The sequence below is a fragment of the Hippocampus comes genome, unplaced genomic scaffold (genome assembly GCF_001891065.2).
Source record: "Hippocampus comes isolate QL1 unplaced genomic scaffold, H_comes_QL1_v1.1 scaffold81, whole genome shotgun sequence".
Lineage (NCBI taxonomy): Eukaryota > Metazoa > Chordata > Actinopteri > Syngnathiformes > Syngnathidae > Hippocampus > Hippocampus comes.
This window is the reverse complement of record NW_017806179.1, coordinates 748,003-772,795: the sequence shown is the minus strand read 5'-3', so window position 1 is coordinate 772,795 and position 24,793 is coordinate 748,003. Positions and strand designations below refer to the sequence as shown.

General features: G+C 50.1%; 2 protein-coding genes and 1 long non-coding RNA gene across 11 annotated transcripts in view; 2 read left to right on the top strand and 1 right to left on the bottom strand.

Annotated features, from left to right (window-relative positions):
* LOC109532697 (uncharacterized) overlaps positions 1–12,446 on the top strand; it is a 17,643-nt gene extending 5,197 nt beyond the window's left edge. Inside the window, exons 2-7 of one of the 2 annotated variants that reach the window (XR_002171429.1) lie at positions 54–196; positions 321–528; positions 8,851–8,939; positions 10,577–10,733; positions 10,992–12,112; positions 12,195–12,446. This is a non-coding gene — a long non-coding RNA (uncharacterized LOC109532697). Of the gene's footprint in view, positions 1–53; positions 197–320; positions 529–8,850; positions 9,149–10,576; positions 10,734–10,991; positions 12,113–12,194 lie in introns of both variants that reach the window. The other variant, XR_002171428.1, reaches the window with a different exon arrangement.
* Positions 12,447–12,475: 29 nt separating this feature from the next.
* LOC109532584 (uncharacterized) lies at positions 12,476–14,302 on the bottom strand. Its single transcript, XM_019897466.1, has 2 exons — positions 13,334–14,302; positions 12,476–13,136 (listed from the first exon to the last, which is right to left on the bottom strand). The coding sequence occupies exons 1-2, from the start codon at positions 13,708–13,710 to the stop codon at positions 12,476–12,478; spliced, it is 1,038 nt and encodes a 345-aa protein (XP_019753025.1). The 5' UTR covers positions 13,711–14,302.
* Positions 14,303–17,616: 3,314 nt separating this feature from the next.
* On the top strand, positions 17,617–23,208 carry LOC109532696 (acyl-coenzyme A thioesterase 4-like). Of its 8 annotated transcripts, none has more exons than XM_019897701.1 (12): positions 18,274–18,309; positions 18,747–18,828; positions 19,579–19,787; positions 19,878–19,977; positions 20,054–20,244; positions 20,337–20,500; positions 20,685–20,804; positions 21,052–21,134; positions 21,393–21,486; positions 21,597–21,677; positions 21,961–22,102; positions 22,532–23,208. In XM_019897701.1, the coding sequence occupies exons 3-12, from the start codon at positions 19,592–19,594 to the stop codon at positions 22,654–22,656; spliced, it is 1,296 nt and encodes a 431-aa protein (XP_019753260.1). In that variant the 5' UTR covers positions 18,274–18,309; positions 18,747–18,828; positions 19,579–19,591; the 3' UTR covers positions 22,657–23,208. The 8 variants fall into 8 exon arrangements, with proteins under 8 accessions (XP_019753262.1, XP_019753260.1, XP_019753259.1 ...); XM_019897700.1 differs by having other exon boundaries at positions 18,747–18,833; XM_019897699.1 differs by lacking the exons at positions 18,274–18,309; positions 18,747–18,828 and adding exons at positions 18,849–19,068; positions 19,180–19,257.
* Positions 23,209–24,793: the final 1,585 nt, after the last annotated feature.

The window sequence follows — 24,793 nt, the reverse complement described above, 5'->3', positions numbered from 1 at the left end:
CCCCCCCCACTCACACCGGCAACCTATTTAACTTTTTTTTTTTTTTTTCCCAGGAGCCATCTGCGCTCGATGCTGGCCATTTCTTATTTCTCAAGCGTGAAGAAAAGAAAGGTGGACGTGTTTGCGTTTCCCGCTGGAGACCCCCACCCTTGAGTTCCATCATGGCCACCGTCGGTCTCACCCAAGTTTGTTTCGGGTATGAGTGATTTCTTTCCCAGCATGACCTAGCGAGCGATCCCTCCGACCGCCCGCTCCAGCGCGTTGCTCCTTCTTTGTCTCCGTTCACGCGTGCGTTCCTCCGGCTCTCTTTCCCTCTCTAGGTCATGACGTTGTATCGAAGGAGACAGGCGGCGTGCTTTGGGGAGGCCACCTCTGCCCCGCCTGACAGCTTGAGTTACGCCAACGCACGAACGGCGCCCCGGCCCCGAAAGCCCCGAGCGGCCGGCCCCGACGACCCCGTCACCTCCGACCTCCCGACCCGCGCCGGTGTGGGTGTCGCGCGCCCAGCTGGATGAGGCGACCGACCAGGTGAGGAGACGCGACCGGAAATGACGGGAGAAGTGGAGCCGCCTGCGTTGCGGCGATTCAACTGGGGAGGGGAGCGGAAATTTGCTGGCAACGTGAAACGAAATGTCTTCCGAATGAGCCGAATATGCAATAGTTCAACTTGATTTCATTATTTTCTTTTTTTTTGGATGCAATTCTGTCATTTGCTGGCTGAGTAAATCCCAACGGAAGCCGACCGGACGGCTTCTTGGAGAAGTTGTGATGACTTTGCCATTGTCGCCCTTTTTTGGAGTTGACGTGAACGCCGGCGCGATGCCGCCCGAGCACTTTGCGGCGACGGGGGCTCCGAGGGGCTTAGCGTCAGGGCCTCCGTCTCCGTTTTGACGGCGAGAGCAATTAGCTCGTTAGCGTGAGCGCCGGATTAGGCTCGCCTCGTCGCTTTAGCAAGCAGGCGGCCGTAACAATAAGGCCCGCCCGCGACAGTCACGCCAGCAACAAGGAGGCGGCGACGCGCCGCTGATGTCCTTCGCAGCTGGCCTCGCGTGTAACCGGCTGCCAAACGGCCCGTCGGACGCTTCCCGGGCCTCCCCCGCCGCCATTGTTCATCGCCGTAGGAAGTTTGGGCTTTTCCGTCGGGCGGCGGCGGCCGCCTCCGTGGCCCCCCGCGACCCTCGCGTGACCCGCACGCACAATGCGAAGAAGCGAGCCAAAGTCATTGCGGCCCAAAAAAAAACAAAAGGCTCAACAATGCAAGATAACAAATCGAGGAAGTAGTTAAGAACCAATCATGAAGATCAATCAACAAATAAATAGCCAATCCAAAAACTAGTTACCAGGAGGAACTCAGTCCGAAAAATAGAGAATCAAGAACCGGTCAAAACCAAGTCGAGAACCCAGTAAAAAAGGAAAAACAGTCAAGATCCAAAGAAGGAGTCAAAAACGAGTCAGAAGCAAGACGAGAACCAGGCAAGAGACGCACCTGGAATCCCAAAAAAGAAGAATTGTTTCAAACAAAGTCGATTCCAGTTTATTTCAGTCAAAAGCAAGTCCAAAAATAAGTCAACAGAAAAAAAAAAAGCGCCGCAAAAGAATCCAAGTGCACAGTTGCCAAGTGGTGGCGCCATATGGTTTTGCCTCACCCGTCGCTCTCCTCGTGGGCCTCCGTCGTCATCTAAACGGCTTATTTGGGATTTTTTTTTAGGGGGGGGGGGGAAACGGTGTCGCGTTTCTGGAGGTCACGACGGGATCGGCGCCACAATGCCGCAGGTGCGCCATTCAGCCCTCAACTTGATTAACGCCCGCCTGTCAACAAACGGGCCGGGGCGGGACCCCGCGTCCTTGGCGGATTCCCTTACGGAGCCGGCGATCCGAGCGGCCGGGACAAAAGGCGGAGGCGTCCCCGATCCGGCCCCGGGTTCCAACCCCCCGGACCTCCGGTTCCTGCCGGAGGTCCGGCTCGGGCGGACAGGTGTTCCCATTTTACCGCGGGAGACAAAGTGGGCCCGAACTCGGCCCCGGTCGGGGAATTTCATCAACTTGATGCACTTTATGCGAGTGTCAGGACAGTGACAGAACCCGCGAGTGGCGGGGTCATTCCCACAGCCTCTCGCCGGTAACACAAGCGCAGCGTTTTGTGCTTCGCATTTCGCTTGCCACAAAGCGAGAGTAACAGATACAAGAGACTTTTTCTTCCGTCGTCGCCTGAGAGACACTTCGGCCCATCGGCTCTTCCGGGCCCGCCGGCCCTCCATTCCCCAAATAAATGTGCGCGTCCAACGTTGACATTGGATACGCGGCCCGCGTCGTTTGCTAGCATGGTACTGCGGCGGCGCATTGCTATAAGAGTGAGACGACTTTTTTTCCAGCCGGACGATGGAAATACACACACTGGCGTGTTCAATGTGTGGTCTGGCCATTTTATGTGTACAACACTGCCCTCAGGTGGCCGAAGCGCGCACACCACGAAGAGTAGCACAATGTCGACTGGGTTGAAACCAAAACATCTGGCAAAACTGCTTCATGTCTTTCCACTCGACATATTGAACTGTCAACGCTCTGTGGTTTCAAGAGTACAAGATTGTAAAGTGACGTTTTCCTTGTTTACAAAAAAAAAAAAAGCTAATTTTGGGCTGGACGGAAGGCAAAAGATGATTTGAAATCCGACCGATTTGTGTTACAAGTGTGATCAGGGAACAAATTCAATTTGAATCTCAAGGCAACACCAATAAAAAAGCAAAAAGTCCATTTCAAGCATGGCATTGTCATTTGCGGTGTCTTTTTAAAAAGTAGAAAAATCAACTGTACTCGCAAATCAATCGCCCCCAATCTCCAGAAGGATGCCGCAGCAACTGGACTTTTCGACATCCCGGGACATCACGTCAACGGAGCGGTCGTGTGACCGCGAATGTTGTCTTTAATTACGCCTCCGATTGGACGCCCGAGCTAACAAACACGGCGACATCAAAAGGTGCGCTTTAGTGCAGCGCTCAGCTGATTTGCGCTGCTCCCGGCGCGCCAAGGCAAACACGGCGGAGGCCAGAGGCTTCATTCATTTCGGACCCCCGCCCCCGCCCCCCTTCAACCACAGAGGGGGGTTCAGTGCGAGGTTAGTCAAATAGAGCGAGCTCAGCCTGTGCACACTGTCCATTAACTGGGAAAACATGTGTGCCCATTGTTTTCATTCACAGGCTAACCTCAACACCAAAATACACACAAGCCCTGCGAAATTACTCTCAAAGCAAACATCCCCCGATATTTTTCGTCTTTTGGAGAATATTTTTGAAGAGGACCGATTGCGGAGCGAGGGTGGCGTCGGGGTGGAAAAGACGCAAAGTTGCCGTTGAATTGACATTGGAAGCTACGTTTTGCGTGCTCGTAGGTTGAATGTTAGCGTGTTAGGTGTCAAGAGTCCGCCGTAGACGAAAAGAGCCCCCCCCCACGCCCCAAAAAAATGTCCACAACACGATAAAACTCTTCAACTTCCTTCAACGTCGTGGCCACCAAATTACGACTTTGGTCGACACGATGCGGCTCAAACGAGAGCCGCTCGTCAGCGTGAGAGTGACGCACGGACGGACGGAGAGACTTCCGAAGCGGGCGTGCTTGTTGAGCCATAAGAAAAGCGGCTTTCGCTGACCGTGCAAAGGAAACAACGCTGTGGGAGCGAGCCGCTCGGTAGCGGCCCCGTCGCTTTCAATCAAGCCTGAAATATGACTCGACTGTCTGAGCCCCGCCAAAGTCGCCAGCCGCCGTCATCCCTCGTCCGCTTTCCTCGCTTTCACGCCGGCGCAAATGCGGCGTTGGCAGAACGTGAAGTACGTGGGCACTTGAATGGCGTGGGTGTCGGCCCGATATGACCTTCATTTCAGGTATCGGGTACTCGCGGTGGTTGACGATACCAGCCGCCGATACTCCGGGCAAAAAATTCCAACGTTCGGTCCTCCTCGGCAGTAGTTGACGCTGCGCTACAGCTCAACCTCCATTTTTGTGGTTGTTGCTTTTAATGTCAGGCATTTGAAAAAGAATTTGGAAGTGAGGAGGTCAGCTGACTTCACAGTAAAATACATTATTTTTAAATTCATTGAACAGAGAGGAATGCAAGTGTGAAATGGGACATCCCACTTCATCTATTTGGAAAACACGGAGCTAATTGCAGGTTTTGCATTTTGACTGCTAATAAAAAAAATGACAATAAGAACGGTATTTGTAGGCGGCAAACGCATGGCACCCTCGACTCGCCTCCAAGTCCAAAAGTTGGAAAAATGTCGACCAACAACCACCCCGACGTGCTGATTAGCAGCAGGGTGACGGACACCCGAGCCAACAGAAAGCGAAAAAAGAGAAACGTGTTGCAGCCAACCCCCCCCGCCGCCGCCTCCGTCCAATCAAAAGTTTACGTGTTAAAACGTCGGGATTACGGCTCCCGCAAAACACTTGGCGAGCAATTTGGAGGATTTGTCACCGAGACCAAGAAGAAGAAGATTGCGCATCAAGTCTCAACGACCCCCCCACCCCTCCCGCCCTTCCCCCCACTGTCAGAAAAAAGTTAAGAACATCGTGGACACGGTGGATGGATGATTTAAAAAAAAAAAAATGAGAGAGAGCGAGAGAGAGAGAGAGAAAAGAAAATAAGCGTCATTTTTTCCTGCAGGCTGTTGATGAACATTCCCAATGTTGCTTACATAAACTTTGACCCCTCTAATGCAGTAATGGAGGGGGAGGCCAACACACAACAGGCAGGCTCGAGCTCGCCAAATAAACGGCTCACACAAGCTCTTCAAAGATCAAATTGTTTGGCAAACAATAGAAAGAAAATCAAGCGCGGTTCCTTTTCAAGACACGCCGCTCTTTTCCGTTCGGCTCCGCCGGCCTCCGCTCAAGTGGATTTCTCCAGCGCTTTCAAACAACCGGCCCTGTCTACCGAGCGCCGTACGTGCGGCAAAAAACCAACACAACGATACATGGATAACGCAAACGGGAGAAAGCGCGGCAACCGTGCAGCTCCAAATGGAGCCTCAAAAGCCCAACGATAAAAAGCAAGGCCGAGGGATGCCAGAGCGGGAGTTCTCTGCTCCCTCTTGATTCGAGTCGCGGTCACGAGGCGAGCGGCGGCATTCTGGACCAACTGGAGACGCTCGGTGGAGGATTGGCTGACTCCAAAGTCGAGCGCGTCGCAGTCCTCCATCCGGGATGCGACGAAAGCGGCGGCGGCGATCTCGATTCCATTTTTGTTTTGACTTTTACACGACACCGAAACAAAAAAGGAAAAAGCGTCGTGCGCCCAATCTGTGACAGCAAGTTTCTTTCTGCAACTTTTCCAGGCGGGCGAGTCATTACGGCTTAGCCGGCCGGTCCCGCTTTCTCGAAAGCGCGCCGCATTCTCGCATTTCCCGTTTGCCTGCTCAACATCTTAGAAGGTTTTGCTTTCTTTCTTCTGCCCTAAACTGCGCCACTCCGAAAATACACACAACACACTGAGGTGTGTGTGAGTGTGTGTGTATGTGTGTCTGTGTGCTCGTGTGAGAGAGAGAGAGAGAAAGTGAGAAACGAGCACATTACTTCCCTCACGTGTTACAATAAATATTTCCATTTATATGCAAATGATGATCTAGTGACCAAGAAGAAGTGGATAAAGCAAAAATGGAAAAAAGCGGGTGGGGGGGGGGCTGCAGGTTTTGTTTTGCGTCGCGTGGCCGCCGTGCGACAGAAAGAAGGCGAGCGAGGCCGTCAATGATCTCGCGCCTTCTCTTATTTCGAAGGTCAGCGTCAGACTTTGAAGTGGTTGCGAGCGACTCGTTTCCGAATCTGCGCCAGCGCGCCGCGCCGAATGCCGCCACGTTTGTGCGGCCAACAAAATCCAAAAGTTGCAATCGTAAAAAAAGGAAAAAAAAGTGGATGAGTCCAATCAGGTCCTTTCCAAGGACTCGCTTTTCCCCCCGAGAGAAAACCCTGCAAGGTAACCAGAACTAAAGTTGAATCAAGGAGTCCTGTTTATTTCCAGATCAATTGATTATTTTCTTTTAAAATGCCAATCAGAATTGACACCCATTTCTGGCTTTCTGGATTTAAAAAAAAAAAAAGAAAAAAATCTGCAATTGAACAAGAAGAAGTCATATTTATTTTGGGAGAAGAAATATTTTATTTTAAAAAAAATCTGAATTGGGTTTTTTTTTCTCCATCAAAAAGTTTGAAATTTAACAATGGAAAAAAATGTTTCTTTTCAAGAAAAAAAAGTCGTCATCGTAGGAAAGGAACGGCATTTCTACCCCACGAGAATTCTATTTTAATAGTCACAATATTACAAGATTAAATGTCTAAATTATTGACACTTTCTTTTGGATAATTTTCTCAAAACAAAATTCTGAGAGTAAAGTTGTATATTTTCAAGGAAAAGTTCGAATATTCCGGGAAGAAAAAAAAAATATTTATCTATATTTCTATTTTTTATTTTAACCAAACAGTCCAATTTTCTCCTAAGAATTGTATCGTCGCAGGAGAGGAAAGATGCATTTCTTTTGTATGAAAGTGTTTGTCGGTGAAAAGTTGTTGCATTTATGCCGTGGCTGGCGTGCGCCATGCAGTGAGTCAATCAATCAATCAATCAATCATCTTTGTCGCTCCATTCTATCCTTTGGTCGACTGCCTTGAAAGCAAACTTCCAAGTAGTTGGAAGTTACTTGAAAGTGTACTGGTGTGCCGTGCTTTGCTGACTTCCTCCCAAATTGCTGACATAATTACACGAATGTCATTTTTTATGACTCGCAGTAGAAGGAGGCGGAGGGCGGCGATGGCGGGGGGGGGGGCGGCAGCATTTCCACTGAAGCAGATAATTAGAGTCGGAATAAAGCAGGGGCGGAATAATTAATACATCAAAACTAGATGAACTTTTTCTAATTATTTTTATTTAATCTCCATTCTAATTATTGTTCTAGTCGGCTGAGCCAGATTGCCTGCCCTCATTCACGGCTGTGAAATGCACCCGTGGCGCTCAATCCGCACGCAGCCAAACATCAACCGCGCCGCCAAATCGCGGGGTCCCCCGCCCCCCCCCCCCCCACACACACACACACACACGCCCCACTACCGACTATGTGATTGAACTGTAATTTAAATTCCTCCACTGCAAAACAAATAATTTGCATCCACCTGCCGCACTCCTCCGCTTCTTCTTGTGGAAGCGCTTTTCCTTTATCGGCCTGGCGGGTGGCGAGCAGCCCCTTTGAAAGCAATTGCTTCATTAGCATCGTTAAATTAGCGCCAACGAGCAAAAGCTGCTGACCGCACGTCGCGGGAAAATTTCACGGGGGACAAGTCGCAATGTGACGTCCTCAAAACTTCGAATTTACCGCGGGCAAAAAAAAAAAAAAAATCCGAGTCCAAAAAATGACAACAAATCGTAATTTTTTAAATTTTTTTTAGGGGCGTGGGGGGGATCTAAATCTGTTTTTGCTTCCAATAATGACTGACGTGAATTTGCTCACGCGCATCGTTGATCTCCAGGCGGCTCCGAGCGCACTGACGGCGAGTCACGTGAAAAAAAGTTGAACGGGGAAAAAATGCGAGTCGATCAAAAGACCCCAAATCAACATTGCCGTCATTATTGTCAATAGAAAATCTTGTGAAATTGAAACTTAACAAGAAAGGGACTCTTAATATCATGGGAATGCGGTCCTATTTTTCTGTTGGGTTTTTTTTTCTCTTCTTTTTGGTTTGTGCTCGTTTCGAATCGGAGAAGTCTAATCTGCCGGTGTCATATCTGCCTTTGAAAGCGCTGACTTGCTGATATGAGAAGAAAATAAAAAGAAGTGCGCAGCAGTGGCCGCTTCACAGCCGCTTGATGCTCAGATTGCAGAAGAAAGAGAAAAAAAAAAGAGAGAGGGCGGGGCTTTCGGGGAGCTTTCGGGGGGGTGGGGGGGGGGGTTTGGGGGGGGTTTGGGGGGGGGGGGGTTGGGGTGCGCGTCAGATTAGGAAGTAATGCAAGTCAGCTAAATAAAAGGCGAAAGCTTCATCACAAGCATGAAATTAAAGTCGTGCACGGCGACGAGATTCAAATGAAAATAAAAAGTCATGTTGACTAAATTCAAATTGCTGCTCGATTAAGGCACAAAACAAGATCCGATTTAATTAACATCAGATTTAATTGAGGCTCCCGCGATTCAAGACGGGCTTTTTTTTTTCTTCCGCTCCTCAGTAATTGAACGGCATCGCGATTGAGGCCACAAACATATTCCGTTTATTATGATGATTATTATTAGGATTCTTATTAGTAGTCGTGCTATTCCTTTATGGAGCGGGATCATTAATTGAATTAAAGAGATCATCTGCTTTTGGCTGGCTGGTGCTGCCGCGCATTTTTCTTTGGGGCCCCTGAGTGAGTGAATGAGTGAGTGAGTGTGCGTGTGAGAGCGTGAGACATCCCGCCAACCTATTCCATTTAGGATGACTCGTCTTCTGATGTGCCAGGAGCGATGCATCGTTTTTTGTCATCGCTGCTTTTGGAGGAGCGATTCCTCCAAGCGTGTTCGCCGCTCGTTTTGTTCCCGGGAGAACCTTCTACATCTTGTCGGGGCTCAGCCGCTTCTCCTTCTCCTGCTTTTCCTTCTTGTTCTTGTCATGTTCCTTCTCCTCCTTCTTCTTCTCCTCCTCCTCCTCCTCGTCGTGTTGGTGAGGATGAAAAGGCGATAGTGTGGTGTTATCAGTGTGTTGTATTATTTCTTCAGGCCACTATTTGGCGATTATCTCTTGCTGCTATCTGCTCATGTGCGGCTGTTGACTCCTGTTGGGTCGCCCAGGCAGTGCCCCCCCCCCCATCCCCCTCTACTCTTTCTCTCTCTATCTCTTCAGGGGCTGCAGTGACACCGTGTGGCCGGGCGAGGAGCTGCAGCAGCAACCAACAGACCCGGCGGGTCAAACGTGTTCGCATATGAGGACAGGTAGCAGATCTAAGTGGCTGAATTTTTGTTTGTGTAAGTGTGCGTTCGTGTGTTGGTGCGAGTAGGCGGGTGGGTCTTTTCGTATGGCGGCCGCCCGTACGTGTCGGCGGCGTCACGCTCGGTTTGCGAGCGGTGACGCGTGCGTGCGACCTGCGCGTCTTGTTGGGGAATGCGGTTCGAGGCCTCACCCGGACTTGACCCTGGCGGAGGTAAAACAAACACAGCGCAACGCCAGGACGGTTCGAATAGTTTTCCACTCGATGACAAACAACAATGCTCGAGCAGGTGAATCCCCACAACTGACAGGTTGCAATCGTCACCTGCAACAAGGAAGCGCCGATGGCGTGACCCTCTCACGATTTGATGTGGGAAAATTCCACAATGCCAATGTTAGCTTTCAGTTAGCCTTTTGCATTAGCTTTATAATATGCTTCTGTAGCATTGAAGCCGGTCCATTGATGTTTCAGCCGTGTGAGCGTAGCTTCTAAGTATCAAAAAATGGACGTCTAATGTTGTGTTTCAGCTGAGCATTTTGCACAAGCTGTCAGGTTTCGTCTTGTCTTTGAATCGTTCAGCATATCGCTGGACTCTTGAGTGCTCTTACTCTGAAATTGGCCAAATCCTGCCTGTGGAAATGCTCATGTTAGCTTTTAGTTGAGCATTCAACATTAGCTGGAGCGTGTAGAATTGGGAGTTAAACCGACTACGCTTAGCCTCAATTGATCCGACTTGATTCTTTGGGAGTGTCTTTCATTTGATCAAATATTAGCTTTTAGCTTTGCATTAGCAGTAGGGTCGAGTTAAATAGCATGGATGGTGGGGTGTTTACCATTAGGCTACTCGTGTGTTTGATTTGGAGTTAAAAAATAAAATAAAATAGTGTTCCAGAAATTTACTTGACTGTAAATTGCTTTATCTTCATGTTAGCAAAATTAGCATTGCGCTAGCAGAGTTCCAAATGGATTTGGGGCTGGGAAAAAAAAAAAAAAAAAAAGTGTCACTTCAGCCTTTGACGCCGCACCGCAGGTTTTGCTTGCGCCGTATCATCCCAGCCACCCTCGAACCGCCGGTTCAATTAGCCATCGCGACCTTGACCATGAAGGTCAGCTGGCTTTGGAGGAAAAAGCCTCACAAGACCACAGAGAGGAAGATGGATGTGTGTGCGTTTCACTGCGAGCGTGTGCATGCGTGTGTGCATGTGCGTGTGTGCATATATGTGTGTGTGTGTGTGTGTGTGTGTGTGTGTGTGTGTCTTATCTGTGCAGCTTGCTGGAGTTTTAAATTATTCATCCTCCTCCTCCTCCTCCTCCTCCTCCTTCGCCTTTGCCGCCTTCCACATCTCCATCACACGGCTGCCCGCATCCGCCCGGGGAGCAGGCGGTCGCCACGGCAACCTTATCGCAGATCGCAGATTTGGGGCTCCAGAAATGAAATAAAAGAGGAAATTGGCTGTATTAGCATAAGAGGAGTCAGCCCGGAGTTGAATACACACATCACCCCCTACACACGCACACACACACACCACATCATCACCCCCCCATGCTCCCAGCAACAGCCCCACCCCTTCCCTTTCTCCTTATCTGATGCCAGCTATATATTTTTTTTCTAATTCGACTCTCCTTTGTTCCTTCATGAAGAAGACGAATACGTGGGGGGAAGAAAAGCGTCTGTGTGTTACCTCGAGCCGAGAAGAAGCTGCCGCCGCCTGTGATTGACAGCTCACTTTATTTCCCTCCTCCTTATTTTGTTGATTCAACGGGCGGTGTTTGTTTTTTACGGAACGGCAGGAAGCTTGTGAGTAAACTGTCTCCAGTTTTGGCGCCGCCCATGATTTTGAAAATGTTTTGGAAATGTCGCAAAAATATATTTGGTATATCTTCCCGTGATATTATCTTCTCGTTTTGTTGTTTGCATTTCTCTTCTCACGTGCCAACCCGTAATTTCGGGTGCCAATCGATAATGTTGGCCGGAACGCCCCGAGCCCGCCTTCTCCCCTAATTGAAGTTAAACAGCTGACAAATATAACCCTCCTTTTGCCCCCCACTCCCACAGGCCCGCTTCTGCGTCTCCCCGCGCACACCCCGGCCCCACCCACAGATGCTTATAAATGTCAACATACGCTCCCACTTAGACTGACACTCCCCCGGGGACAACAGCAAGTGTTTCTTATGCTAATCACTTATCTTCCTCTGGCGGCCAGCTTTTGGTGCGCCAAAGAACGGGGGTTGGTGGGGAGGAGGGGCGGGGCTTCAAACGGGGGATAATGAGACCACCGCATCTCAGCCGGGGTGAAGTAACCGAAACCGATCCGTGGAAGTCCAAACCAACTGATGCAAGTTCAAAACCCACACTCGGAAGTCCAAAACTGTCCCGTAAAAGTGGAAAAGCATCCATGGATGTCAAAACTGATCCACGGAAGTCCAGAACCTACTCAAGGAGCTCCAGAACTGACTCAAGTGCAACGTTTACCCCAAACCAAGTCGTGGAAATCTAACATTGACCCAAGGACTTCCAGAACCAACTCTTGGCGGTCTTTCATTGAAAAGAACCCCGTTTCTGCTGCTCTGTCTGCGTCTCACCACTCGGTGGTGCTGCCCCAAATCTGATTTAAAGCGGTGCTCACGCTTCCTCAGTGGTCCTCGCCATGTGCGGCCCACGTGCGAATTGTCATCACCGTCGAAACGCCGGGAGCCCGCGGCGACGGCCCGCCCACACGACACCATGTTGGCTAACGGGAAGTGAGACGGCAAGACGGGCAGACAATGGATCTTCGCCGGCCTCAGCGTCCCACGCTCGTCCGGGCTCCCTGGCCCCCGGCAGATAACCGGTCCGTGTCCAGGATCCGATCCCGGGCGTGTCACTGGAACGGTTCTGCCGGAGGGGGGGGCCGGGCAGCGTGGGCGGGGCCGACGCGATACCGCCGAGGGGCCCGCGGGTAGCGGCGTGAACAGTCGGCGTCCCATCTTGTCCGTTCAGACGGCGCTGGTCACGCTCCATTTATGGGAGCGCTTCACGGTCCCACGCCGCGTTTGGACCGGTCGCTCGGACGGCGTCTGAGCGTGGTGGAAGAGAGATAGAGAACCTTTGGAACAAAAGCGATTGAAACGAGTGTCAAGAAGATGAAGAAGGAGGCCATGTTGGGAATCACTCCCGATCCACTGACGCCCTCAATAGTGAGTGCGCCGTTTGCTGCTGCTGTTTGGATGTGCAGTGAGTCCGGCGTTGCGCCAACTCTCCGCAATTTGCCACCTGCAGATGTTCCTATTTGCTGAAGTTTGGCCCACCGTATCCTCACCTGTTGTTTGCGCCCTGTCTCATGTCAAAGTATCGCTTTGGGGCCATCCTTCTGCTGTGCCCGCTTTGGCCACCTGGAAACCGAAGGATTCAGACACGCGCTGGACGTGGAGCCACGTCTCAACAAGGCGCAGTCGCGTTTGCCGTTCTTTCCTGAGGATAAAGAATAGATACCCAAGAGCGTCGTGTGTGTTTGCTCTCTTTGTGTTCAGATATCCGAGGATTCCGAGCACGGAGGAGGACTACGCTTCGGCGGACGCGACATGTGAGTGTCGGAGAAAGAAAAGTGAGTGAAGTTTGAGTGTAAGTCTGAAGATGATATGGAGGAGGAGGAGGGGGCGCGACAACAATGACAAGATGGCCTCCGCATGCGGGCCCATCCTAATTGCCGCGTGAGGATAACGTGAGGACGAGCGAGTGTGGGCGCCGTCTGGCTCCGCTTGAAAGTCTTCACGGTGGACATCACGCAGCGACGAGTGGGATTCTTCTCGTTGTTCCCGCGGTGTCGGCGTCCTGCGGCTCATCTGATTGGCCGGCGTGGGAAGCGCACAACAATTCCCAGGCGGACAATGGAAGGCGAACTCGGGCGCGGCGATGCCAGCGCAACACGCTTGTTCCCCAGCCGCGGGGGCGGGATTTGTCCCACTTTTCCAGAAGCGATGGTGAACGGAATGGACTCGGGAGATTGCGGCCGCGGCGCCGCTTCCCAAACGGGCTTTTCTCCCACCGTGCAATCGCTCGCCGGGCGCCCCCGACACTTCTTCCTGTCCCTTTCGTCTCCCTTTTTCCAACTCTCTTCGTCGGTCTCGTCTCATCGGCAAATTTGGGAATTCATCAAGCCTTCCGATGGACAAAACGATGGTCGCATCGTCAGTAACGTTAGCCTTGAGAATTTTCCCAAATCAAACAAACACGACAACAGAAATGGCCGATACTTTCGGCAGTCGAGCCTCAAAAACAAGCACTGCATTGTTTGAGCGCATCTGCTCGAGAAGCCGCCACACAGTCAAAGAAAGTTTGGGCAACCTCATCAAACTGGCACACTTTTATTTTGAAGGCCTGCTTTTTGATGGATTCTTACGCCGATGTTGTGTGTGTGGGTGTGTGTGTTAGGTGTGGGAAAAGTGACATCCGTGTGCGGGTCTCCCTCCCGCGAGTTCAAACGAGTCGCTGCGTTGACCCTCGGCTGACGTCCATGTTTGGGCGAGGCTTCCACCTGAGCGTGGCGGCGTCGGGGTGGGGGCATCTTCTGGCGTCTCGCGTTCCGCTCAGACAAAACAAAACTTCTGACATCAAAAGTCGTCCTTTTCCCGACCTCGCGTCGCCTCGTTTTATCGCGCTCTGCAAACTCCTTCGAGGCCCTCCCAGGAGCGGGAGGGTCGGCGGGTGCGGGTGCGAGTCCGTGAGTGATGAAGTTTGTGAGTGAACGTGACTGCAGCCTAATTATAATTTCAAAATATGTCATCATCATGATCATTTATAAATAATGAGACATTATTTCAGCCGAACGTGAGAGAGCATGATCCAAAAATTATTTGTCGTGATGGAGGATAAAGAATATATGCCAATGTCTATTGTCATATTGCCTGTGTTGTTCCCCCGTTTGTGTTCAAATAGCCGTTGTTTAAAGAGTTGTAACAGCGCAACTGTCAGTGCTGGGTGTTGGCTGGACATTTGGGGGCGGGGGGGGGGGGCACAACGCATTTGCCTGTCAAACATGAATGAGTGCGAGTAGAGTGCGTGTGAGAATGACTGAGTGAGTGTGTCCCGTGTGCGCGTGCGTGTGCAAACAATGCAATCTCCGTGGCCCATGGCAAACAATACGGCGCCCGCGTGCGGTGTCTCAGTGTGATAAGACGAGCAAGGTAATCAATGCTGTAATGAAGGGACGGGGGGGGGGGGGGGGGGGGGGGGCCGAAGCGGGGTCCTATCACGCGCACTCATCAATGGAATTTATAAAAGTGTGTGTGTGTGTGTGTGTGTGTGTGTGTGTGTGCTTGCGCGCGCGTGGCGGCGTGACAAACGCACCATCTTGTGCGCGCCAGAGATAAGCACTAAATAATTGCGGCGTGACAGCCTTGAATAATGTCCAAATTAGACAGAAGGTGCACGTTATTCCACTTAAGGCAGGCCGTGATGAAGATGACGATGACGATGATGGAGATGATGGAGATACCACCCTCCCCCCCTTGCCCCCCTTTCCACTTCCTTTCAAGCACACACGACACTCATCCCAATTTCACTCATTGCTGTGGATGAGCATGGACACAGCCCACACACACACACACTCCCATCCTAATGCTCAAGTATTAGATTTGGTGCTGTTTGTGTGCGTGCAAGCCACTTTTGTGCCAGGGAGTTTGGCAACGAAACGGCGCCTGATAGTGTCCGTGCTTGTCACCATCGCTCACCACCGCCATCTATCTGTCCGAGACACCCCAAACGCGCTCCCCCCCCTCGGGGCACTTCCCTTGGATTTTTATTGCAAATCCATACACACGGGCACACACAAACCTACTTTGTAAATGCACACACATGCAAAGCAGAGATGCACACACACAACACAACAATCACGCAATCTTGGGAATCCATCCGCCCGGCTGGCTCACACCATTTTCATGTTTTGTAGCTTCTGAGCTAACTCGCACTTCGGCCAGGAAGAGGAAGCGTTGATAAGCCGCAGCGGCGGCCTTTATCTGGCAGAGTGCTCATTTCCAGCAGCGGTAGCGCGGCAACCGCGTCCGTCATCATCAGTGTCGCCATTAGCCGGCGTTGGCTGCGACCCGGCATGGGTAGCGCTGACGTAAGTGCGACCCATGACGTACGTCTTTCTGATGCTAAGCGACGCCTCAGACGCAAAGAACAGCGCTATGCTAATGGCAAGAGGGATCGTATCATGTTTTTGTTTGGGACACGAGCGCTGACGTAAGTGCGACCCATGACGTACGTCTTCGTGATGCTAACCGACGCCGCAGACACAAAGAACAGCGCTATGCTAATGGCAAGAGGGATCATGTCATGTTTTTGTTTGGGACACTCACACCATGGTGTACACAACAGACTCACTTTCTCTCACCTACACACACACACGCACGCAAATCAGAATGTCATTAGTGAGGTAGCCATGTCCGACATTTCAGACCTTTTTGGTGTCTCTTGGTGATGTCATCGCTCGCATTATTTGTGAATGTTTGTATTATGGACTTGCACTGCACAAAAGTGACCTGAAATTACAGCCACAATTGTTAAATGTCATCCTCATGTGTGTACCATAGGTGACCCCTCCCCACCATCGCTCCAAGGGCTCCCTCTGCGGCGGAGGCGCCCGGCTGGCCATGCGATGAGCGACAGGCGAAGAGGAGGCCGGAGAGTGGACGAGATCAAATGGAAAGATAAGCCAGGAGGAAAAATGGGGAAGTGGATGGATTGCGGATGGGGGGGGGGGCGCAATGCGGGGGGGGGCTCAGCGAGGGTGGGGGAAGAAGAGTGATGCTGTTGATAGGAAACGGGAGAGGAAGGTGGCGGCCATTTTCTTGCTGCCGCTTTCGGTGGACGTATGTTACCGTGACAACACGGAGACCTCCACAATGAAACGTCGCAGCTGGAGTTTAGCGACTTTGTCATGTTGACGCAAAGAAAGAACCAAAATGGCGGCGATGACAAAACAGCGCCTCCGTTTGTTAGTTGGCTTTTTTCAAAATTGACCACATGCACCACGAAAACGGAAAACACACATACACACACACAAACTCTCGCTCCAACACTGATATCGTTTTCTGATTGTGGCATCACCACTTGGTGAGGGTCCACGTGTGTGAATGTCTATGGCAGCGGAATGGATCGTTGCCTTCCTGCCGGACTGCAAACGAGTCCATCGGAACTTCAGCTTGCGATTTGAATTTGTTCCCCGAGCCCGTTTTCAAGCAACCACCGAGGTCATGTTTGCCCTAGAAAAAACGAACGGAAATGCACAACCGTGCCAAGACTGCTTACGTGGTGGTGTTGACCGGAAGGCCAAAAGGCCTTTCCCGAGCATTTTCCCTGCTTGCAGGTCAAAAAGGTTCCGACACGCAGCATTTCCGGACTCTTCCGCAGCGCCACCTGCCGCCAAGTAAAACGTGGCATTGCAGATCGATGGCAGCTAAAGTCCAAGTCCAGCTAGGATGTCGCCTAATGGACCGAGCCAGATCTAATCACGGCCGACGTTGAAATGTCCTCTCCAGCTTTCTGTGGACCGACAATATTTGGCGCGACATGAAATTCCATCCGCCGGCAGGCCGACCAGCGCCGCGCATGCGCCATCCGATGACTTGCTCAATAATTCACGAGCTTGCTTTGGCCACACGCCGGGCGGCCATGCCAGTTACACCCAACTCACTTTGAATTTGCGAATCGGCAAATAAACGTATCAATGGATGGAAACAACACAGAGGATGGGCAAGGGTACAATTCACCAGTATTTTATTTGATAGTCTACAATCTAAAAGTTATTTTCTAAGCACCCCTATGTATCAGTCAAGGCCTCTTTTAGCCCCCGGCAGAGATAAAAACCTGGAGCCGTCCTGCACGCTGAACCGGTGCAGGTCCAAAGCCTCGGCCGGCGCTGAGAATCGATAAGTGGGTCCGAGACGGAGACCCGCGCGGTGCGGTCCTGCCCTCATTAATGTGCTGAATGTGATTAGCAGCTTATCAGAAGGACGGCAGGAGCCGCCCTCCATATCTCCACAGGCTTCCTGGGATGCCAGCGACAGAGTGGAACAGTAATGGGACGGGGCTGCCGCTTGATGGACAACATAGATACGGATCCGGTTCGTTACATTGAAAGAAAAAACGGAATAGATAAAAATAGACGTCACTATGAAGAAATTTCACTCAAGCAGCACACCTCAACAAAGGCCGATCGCGCATCGCGTCAAATTGTGCACCCTCGTTAACCCGCGAGCAGACGTTCAAGTTTAACGGCAATTTAACGGTGCAACAGTGATCTCGCGTGGACAAAAGGTAGTACTGCATCGGGACTTTGAGGCCTCTGTGACATCAAATGCTCCAATATAGTATAAATGGGCAACTGATGCTTTGAGTCATTGGTAGTCGAATGGTTTGCGAGACTGACTCTGGTTCCAAGTTCCAAGTTCAATACAGGTGAACTGTAGCACACAAGGATAAACACATTTCACTCTACAATGTTTACATCTTGTGTCCAATCAAAACACCGCAACCTAGGACTTTTTCTTGCAAATGAATGCCACTAGACTAAAAAAATAAGACATGTTTTACTGTCATAATAATCGTATCGTCTTATAATTGTTGTTACTAAGCAGGTGTGGAGCGCTTTTACTTCCAAGTGCTCGGACAAGCAAAACAACTGGGGAATAAGATTCTGAACTGACACGGTCACTGATTTGACTTTTCTTTCTGAGAAGGTAAATGATTCCCTTGGTTGTTCCGACTCACTGACTGTACTCTTGATGACATGTCAGCAGCACACTTGGAGAGGGAACAAGCCGTGCGCTTGAAAAATTAAAAAATAATCATAAATCAAGAAAAAAAAGCGTATTTTCTTTCGTTTGAGCAACACGCCCTGCGGTGTCGCCAATTTTCTGGCACCTTTGTTGCCTTTCTGCCCTCAGGAGGGAACTTTGACCTGCCGTCTCGGAACGATCGGGCTCAACATGATGCATGTAAAACGTGAAGGCAAGCGTGGCGAAAGACCTGAAGGAGCCTCACAGCTCCAAAGGGCAGCGAAGTAGGCGTGCACACGTGTGCGCCATCCACAATTTCCCGTGTAAGTGTGACGAATTGCGTGGCGAAAGACCTGAAGGAGCCTCACAGCTCCAAATGGCAGCGAAGTAGGCGTGCACACGTGCGCGCCATCCACAAGTGTGACGAATTGGATCTGGTTTTGGCCGTTTCGTCTTCTCTTTTGCTTTTTAAAGAACCTGTTCCGGGGAGGGTTGACCGTTGATTTAGAGCTATCACGCAGATGATCACTTATTACATTACATCGCATTCATCCTTAAGTGTCATATTTACACGAGAACAGATGATCACTTATTACATTACATCGCATTCATCCGTAAGTGTCGTATTTACTCGAGATGCTTGAAATCATCTGTCATTTCAATCGCATCAACCGTCCCCACGTTTTCATAATGACTTCATCTGATACTTCATTTTCAGTCATTTAGCCGTTTTTCAACCAAGAAATTCGATGTCTTTTCCTTCCTCGAGATGTGTAACTTGTGCAAACATCCCCCCGGGTCATGCCAGGTGCCCACTCGCAGGTAACCGTGAACTTTGGATTTAATTTTGCGTGCGTTCTGTCATGCAAATTAATTTCAGATACACCCCTGTCAGTATTTTTTTTAATGTGATTATGAACAACAAATGACAGATCGGTGTGATTGAAGGCTGTAAGTAGATAAGCCGGCACTTTATATTGCTCATTGACTCTCAATACTTTTGGTGGATTTGTGTTGGCGTCTTTTTTGTCAACTTTATTTTGTCCTGAAGAGCATGGTGATCTGATTTTGTTGTTCTTCAAGTTACGGTCTTCTTAACTTTCGGACGCACGCGCCGTGAAGGAGTTGTTCACGTGAGGTCATTGAACTCAGCGCGAGCTCCGTGACGTAATCAATACGCGGCACACCTGCGTCTCGTTTTGATGACCTCTTGTGACAACTTTCGGTCAATGTTCAGAAATGCTCGTTTCTTTGAAACTGCAGCGAGATTAAGTATTTTAAGCGACCGATTTTCACCACGGTAGCCGGACCGATGTTTTAGACTGACCACGTAAACTGGACGCGACTTTTACGTCTACTAGTGAGAGGAAAATGTAAGTTTGAGAATAATTTCAGTGAATTGCTCGTGTGGAGAGGATGATGATTGATGTGTGTGATGATTCCAGCCAGTTGTGTGTTTATTATACGCTGCTATGTTTTTTTAGGAGGGGTAGGGAAAATTACCTTTTTCCTCGTACTTTCACCTAGTCCGCGAAGACCAAAACAAACCGACGCTCGCATCTGCACGTGATCGTAACACCGAAAACACCGATTTTTTTTCTGTATTTATCAACATGTAATTTGACACTGTTAAGTATCTCCAATCTGCCGAAACGTTGTTGCAGCAACACCATAATGCCTGTAGGGATTATTTCATCATTTTTTTCAGGGTTCCTTGCAAAATATGGAAAACTATATCATTTGATTTAATACATTTCCGTGTTTGGAAAGGTATGCAGAAAAAAAATCATGTATCAGGTTTAGTCCCCCCTCCCCTCTGTCTCTTCACTGTATTTATTCCTTTATCGTCATCCTGAAAAGTAATGAATACTTCTCCCCTGCAGACCGTCGTCCTTCATGTCCCAGGCCAGCCCGCCACCCATTCTTTCTGTTGCGCCCACGCGAGCCCTGATGGACGAGGCCATCAGGGTGCGGGTGGACAATCTGCCTCCCGGAGCTCCGGTGACCCTGCGCTGTCTGCATCACTCGGAAGACAAAGATTACTGGGAGGCATATGGGCACTACATCAGCGATCCCACAGGAGCCGTGTCCGGTAACTAAAACGTCCCGAGAATGCAAACGTCCCGACTGGCAACACCGCAATCAAAACCTGAGCTGCCATTGTCGTTTTTGTTTCTTCCAGTTGCAGACGATGTGAGCGTAGGAGGAACTTACCGTGGAAAAGAAATCATGGGTTTGCTGTGGAGCATGCGGCCTGTACCTGGGAGCCGCACGGGCCTCAGGTACATACAACAACGCCAGTCAACGTCGCCCCTTGACCCCCAAGGACATTGCAACGTTTTCCTCACTTGCTGGCAGGCTGCGGAAGCGTAACGTATGCACCCCCATGCTCTTCACCATCTCCGTGTACGGCGGCCACGTCAGCCACGACTTCAGCAGCCGACGCCCTCTGGCCGAGGAGCTCACCGAGAGGTGGTACATGGCCCCGGGGGTCCGTAGGTTGGAGCTGAAAGACCGAGGCGTACGAGGGACCCTCTTCATCCCGTCAGGTCAGGACAATTTCACATCGAGAGACGCCAAAATGAGACAAGCGCGTCACTGTTGACGGGTAACGGGAAGTCAAGCGTTGTGCCGACTTCAGGTCCGGGACCCTTCCCGGGACTGCTGGACATGTGGGGGGGCGGCGGGGGCCTGCTGGAGTACCGCTCGGCCTTGCTGGCGTCGCACGGTTACGTTTCCTTGGCGCTCGAGTATTTTGCACCCGGCGAGCTGGCGAGCACCGATTTGGAGCTCAAATACTTTGAGGCTAGTGCACGCACACCACGTCGTCCAAATCATTGAAACCACACGCCACACATTTTCTCACATTTTGTACGGCTAAAAAAATGCCTTCGGCCACATCTGCATGTCTTATTTTTAAACGTAACAATATAAGAATCAATGTCAGAAAGATGCTCAGTATGTGACTTTGGACTGTATTTTCTGTCAGGCGGCCTTTGAGCTGATCAAACAGCATCCCGCCGTCGTTGCCGACAAAGTGGGAATTTTTGGCCTTTCCTTGGGCGGCATCGTGGCCATCCACATGACGGCCGAGAGCACCGTTGTCAAGGTAAGCATACGCGTCGCCCAGCGCCAACTTGTAGTTTTTCATCTGTCAACCATTTTCTTGTTGACCGGCGACCACTCCATCATTTGTCTCTCGGAGCCCCGCGATTGGCTGGCCAATCGTCTTGCCCAAAGTCAGCCGGGATAGTCTCCAGCTTGCTCACAACTCAAATGAGGACAAAGAAAATGGATGACGAGAAACACTTTATTCATTCTTATTTTGACTTTTTTTTTTTTTTCGTCCTTCCCAGCCTGCCTGTTGCATTTGCATCAGTGGCAGCCATCTTTACCTACGCAACCAACCCCTGTGGAATATCCATCAGCCGATGTTGGAGTAGGTTGTCTGCTTCGCACGCATTTTCCACTTACACCCATCAAGGTCCGACATTAACAGTGGCCTGACGTGACGTGTCGGGCCACCTGAAGTTAACTGACTGGACCAGTACAAATTTCATATGAAAATACGATGAAATGAACACATTCTTGCTTTTATCACATTAATAGCCAATATTTTGAGGTTTATCGACTTAAATTGATCAACTGTTTTTACCGTCCTCCACTTTTTTTTTTTTTTTTTTTGCCGCGGCAACAGGAGCGGTCGCAAGGTGCACATGGACGAGGAGCAGAATGTGATCTGGCGAGACATCAGCCTGCCCATCTCCAGCGACCTGTCCCGAAAAACGGACGTAAGTTTGCGTCGGAGACGGAACGTCACTCGCCGCTTGTCCAAAGTCGTCGGGTCGGAACGAGCCGCGCCATGAACTCACTTTTTTTGTGGCGGTGTGGTGCTGACCAGGTAAGGAGAATAAACTGTCCTCTCTTGTTGGTCATCGGCCAGGACGACCAGAATCATCCGGCTGCGCAGTATGCCGAGGATGTGAGTGCACACGTGCAGTGCGCGTCATTTTCGTTTTTATTCGTTCTGATGAATTGTGGTTGAAAGATTTGTTTGACTTTTTTTATTTGGCCGTTTACAGTGAATCAATTGTTGATGTAATCTCATCAAATCCGACGCGAATATTGAATAAGTACTCTACAGTACGTACCACCAATTCGAGGGGAAAACAAATGGGCCCCATTTCCACGGCAACCGTCGCGAGCCCGTCGCTCATGTCAACGGCGGGCGGCGTCACTTGCTGTTGTGACTCGCTGTTGGACAGATGGAGCGGATGATGCGTTCGGTGGGCAAGGAGCACCTGCTGACCCGTCTGGAGTACCCCGACGCGGGACACCTGATCGAGCCGCCCTACTCGCCTCACTTCCGAGCCACCAACTTCATGTGGGACTACAAGAAGGCCAAAGGTGGGTAGGGCCAGGCCCGTGTCGGCCATCTTCGCGCCAATTATGGCAAAAAGGAGACGAGACGGGGGCGTTTATGCCTCAAGAGTCGACTGCAACATGCAAACATGACATTTGAAATTCCTCTTCAATCATCATTGGAGCCAGGTCAAAGATTCATTGCAACTTCAAGGTGCACGACAACTCAAGTGTACTTCCAAAATGAAAATCGAAAAAAAAATGACAATTGTCTTGAAATAAATGCTTGGAAACCAAAGTGCAAACGCCGCGTGCTTCCAAGTCAAATCCTGCGGAAAGTTTTCCAGAGGAAAAAGTGCCACTTGACATGAGGTGATTTCATGTCTTCGTTGCCTCACGGCGCACAAGGTTGGGGGGGGGGGGGGGGGGGGGGGGGGGCACGCTTTGAGAGCGACTTTTGTGGTTTGTGCCCAGTCACCATGCTGTGGGGAGGTCAGACCAAATGCCACTCGGACGCCCAGGAGGACTCGTGGAAGAAGATGTTGGCCTTTCTGCGCCAGCATCTCTACTCGCCGCACCTTCCAAAAGCCAGGATGTGAACTCCCGAGTGGCGCCGTTTCCTCTCCCGTATGGACACGCGCTTGTCGTGCTTGAACACCCCGCTGCCCCGACGAGGTACGCCTTAACGCAACTCATGGAAGCATTAGCGCCATGCGCTATTTTTGCCGCAAACTTGACAATAACATTGCAGCCGTCGCAGTTTTCAGCAGTAACATTGTTCTCGATTGAGGCTCGCTTCTTGAGACCAAAATGCCGTAGGGGAGAACCTTACCAAAGCAAAACGTTTGATCAGTTTCCCCAAAAAATAAATGTCCTCGTAAATGCCGCATATTTGTGGTGTCACTGGACGTCATTGATCCCGATAATGCATTTGATTGATTATATTTGAAGTGCTCTATTTGGATATTTGATCACATGAACACTTAAGTCTTGAGTCCTCAATGGAGTTCGCGCCTTGACAAGAAGTTTTTAAGATGCTGTCATTCAAACACTGAGAATGTACACCAAAGAGACTTTGCGGTTGTTCGAGTCCTAATGTCGGTGTTGTGGTCAGAATTCACTGTCGCAAAAATAAAGCAACTTCCAGTTCACTTTTTTTTTTTTTGGCGCCGTTTCCTCTCCCGTATGGACACGCGCTTGTCGTGCTTGAACACCCCGCTGCCCCGACGAGGTACGCCTTAACGCAACTCATGGAAGCATTAGCGCCATGCGCTATTTTCGCCGCAAACTTGACAATGACATTGCAGCCGTCGTAGTTTTCAGCAGTAACATTGTTCTCAATTGAGGCTCGCTTCTTCAGAACAAAATGCCGTGGGGGGGAGGAACCTTACCAAAGCACAAGGTTTGATAAGTTTCCCCAAAAAATAAATGTCCTCCTGAATGCCGCATATTTGTGGTGTCACTGGACGTCATTGATCCCGATAATGCATTTGATTGATTATATTTGAAGTACTCTATTTGGATATTTGATCACATGAACACTTAAGTCTTGAGTCCTCAATGGAGTTCGCGCCTTGACAAGAAGTTTTTAAGATGCTGTCATTCAAACACTGAGAATGTACACCAAAGAGACTTTGCGGTTGTTCGAGTCCTAATGTCGGTGTTGTGGTCAGAATTCACTGTCGCAAAAATAAAGCAACTTCCAGTTCACTTTTTTTTTTTTTTTTTTTGAGTGCCTGCAACCTGTCTGGCTGAATGCTGGTAAGGAAGAAAGATGAAGAGCTTCACCTTTTGCTGTCTTATACTTGTCCGTTTGTCCCCAGGGGCATTTGCGCTGCCTGCGGCGTTGCGAGATGAAAGAAATGCGTGAAGCGTTGATGTCAATGGATGCGGTTCGATGAGTCGCCGCCAGAGGGAGACATGGCGCCATTAGCTCGAGCATTGAAGTCCCGTTGGTGCTTGACTTTCCAGTTGGAATGCGTCAGTGGAGCAACACCACGGGAACATTGTTGTGTTGCGGTTGCACATCTTCAACGCGGCAACATGCAAAAAATGTCCTCTCGTCCGACCGCCCTCCCCCGCGCGCGCGCGCACATACACGACGAGCACGCACGCGGAGACTGAGAGGAACTGTGAAGGGGAGCTTTGTGAGGCCATGAAAGCTGACTTGTTCTGGGCAGTGGGGGAAAAAGGAAACGCGCGCGCGCAGCATGAAGGTTGTTTGTCAAAGGGGACACTCGGCTCTTTTGTGCAACCACACACGCACACACTTACACACTCCCACCAAATGTTTCAGGTGTGACAAGAAATCTGCTTTTGAATCAAAGTACAATGCCGATGATTTGTGTGAGCATGCGTTTCATCTAGATGACCAAATTCATCATCATGACTTCTCTCTCAAAATGTCACAACAACACTACCTCCGACAAAGACCCCACAAATATTGACTCACAATTCTGTCATGAACATTTGGACGCACATGTTGTCATAATTCGTCATAGGTGCTATTCTGACAATCAAATTTCAGGAACTGCGACTTCTTCCAGAATTGCACCGCTGTGTTTCCATGTGGGATGATACCATGACATGTTTTTTGTTTGTTTCTTGTCCTGCATGTCTGACACTAATATTCAATCATGTCAGTTAAGTTTCTTCCTGTTTCTAGACAAAGGGCAGAACATCACCCTTTGGGCTTTTTTTTTTTTTTTTATCCTTTCAGCTTGTTTTGGGCTATGT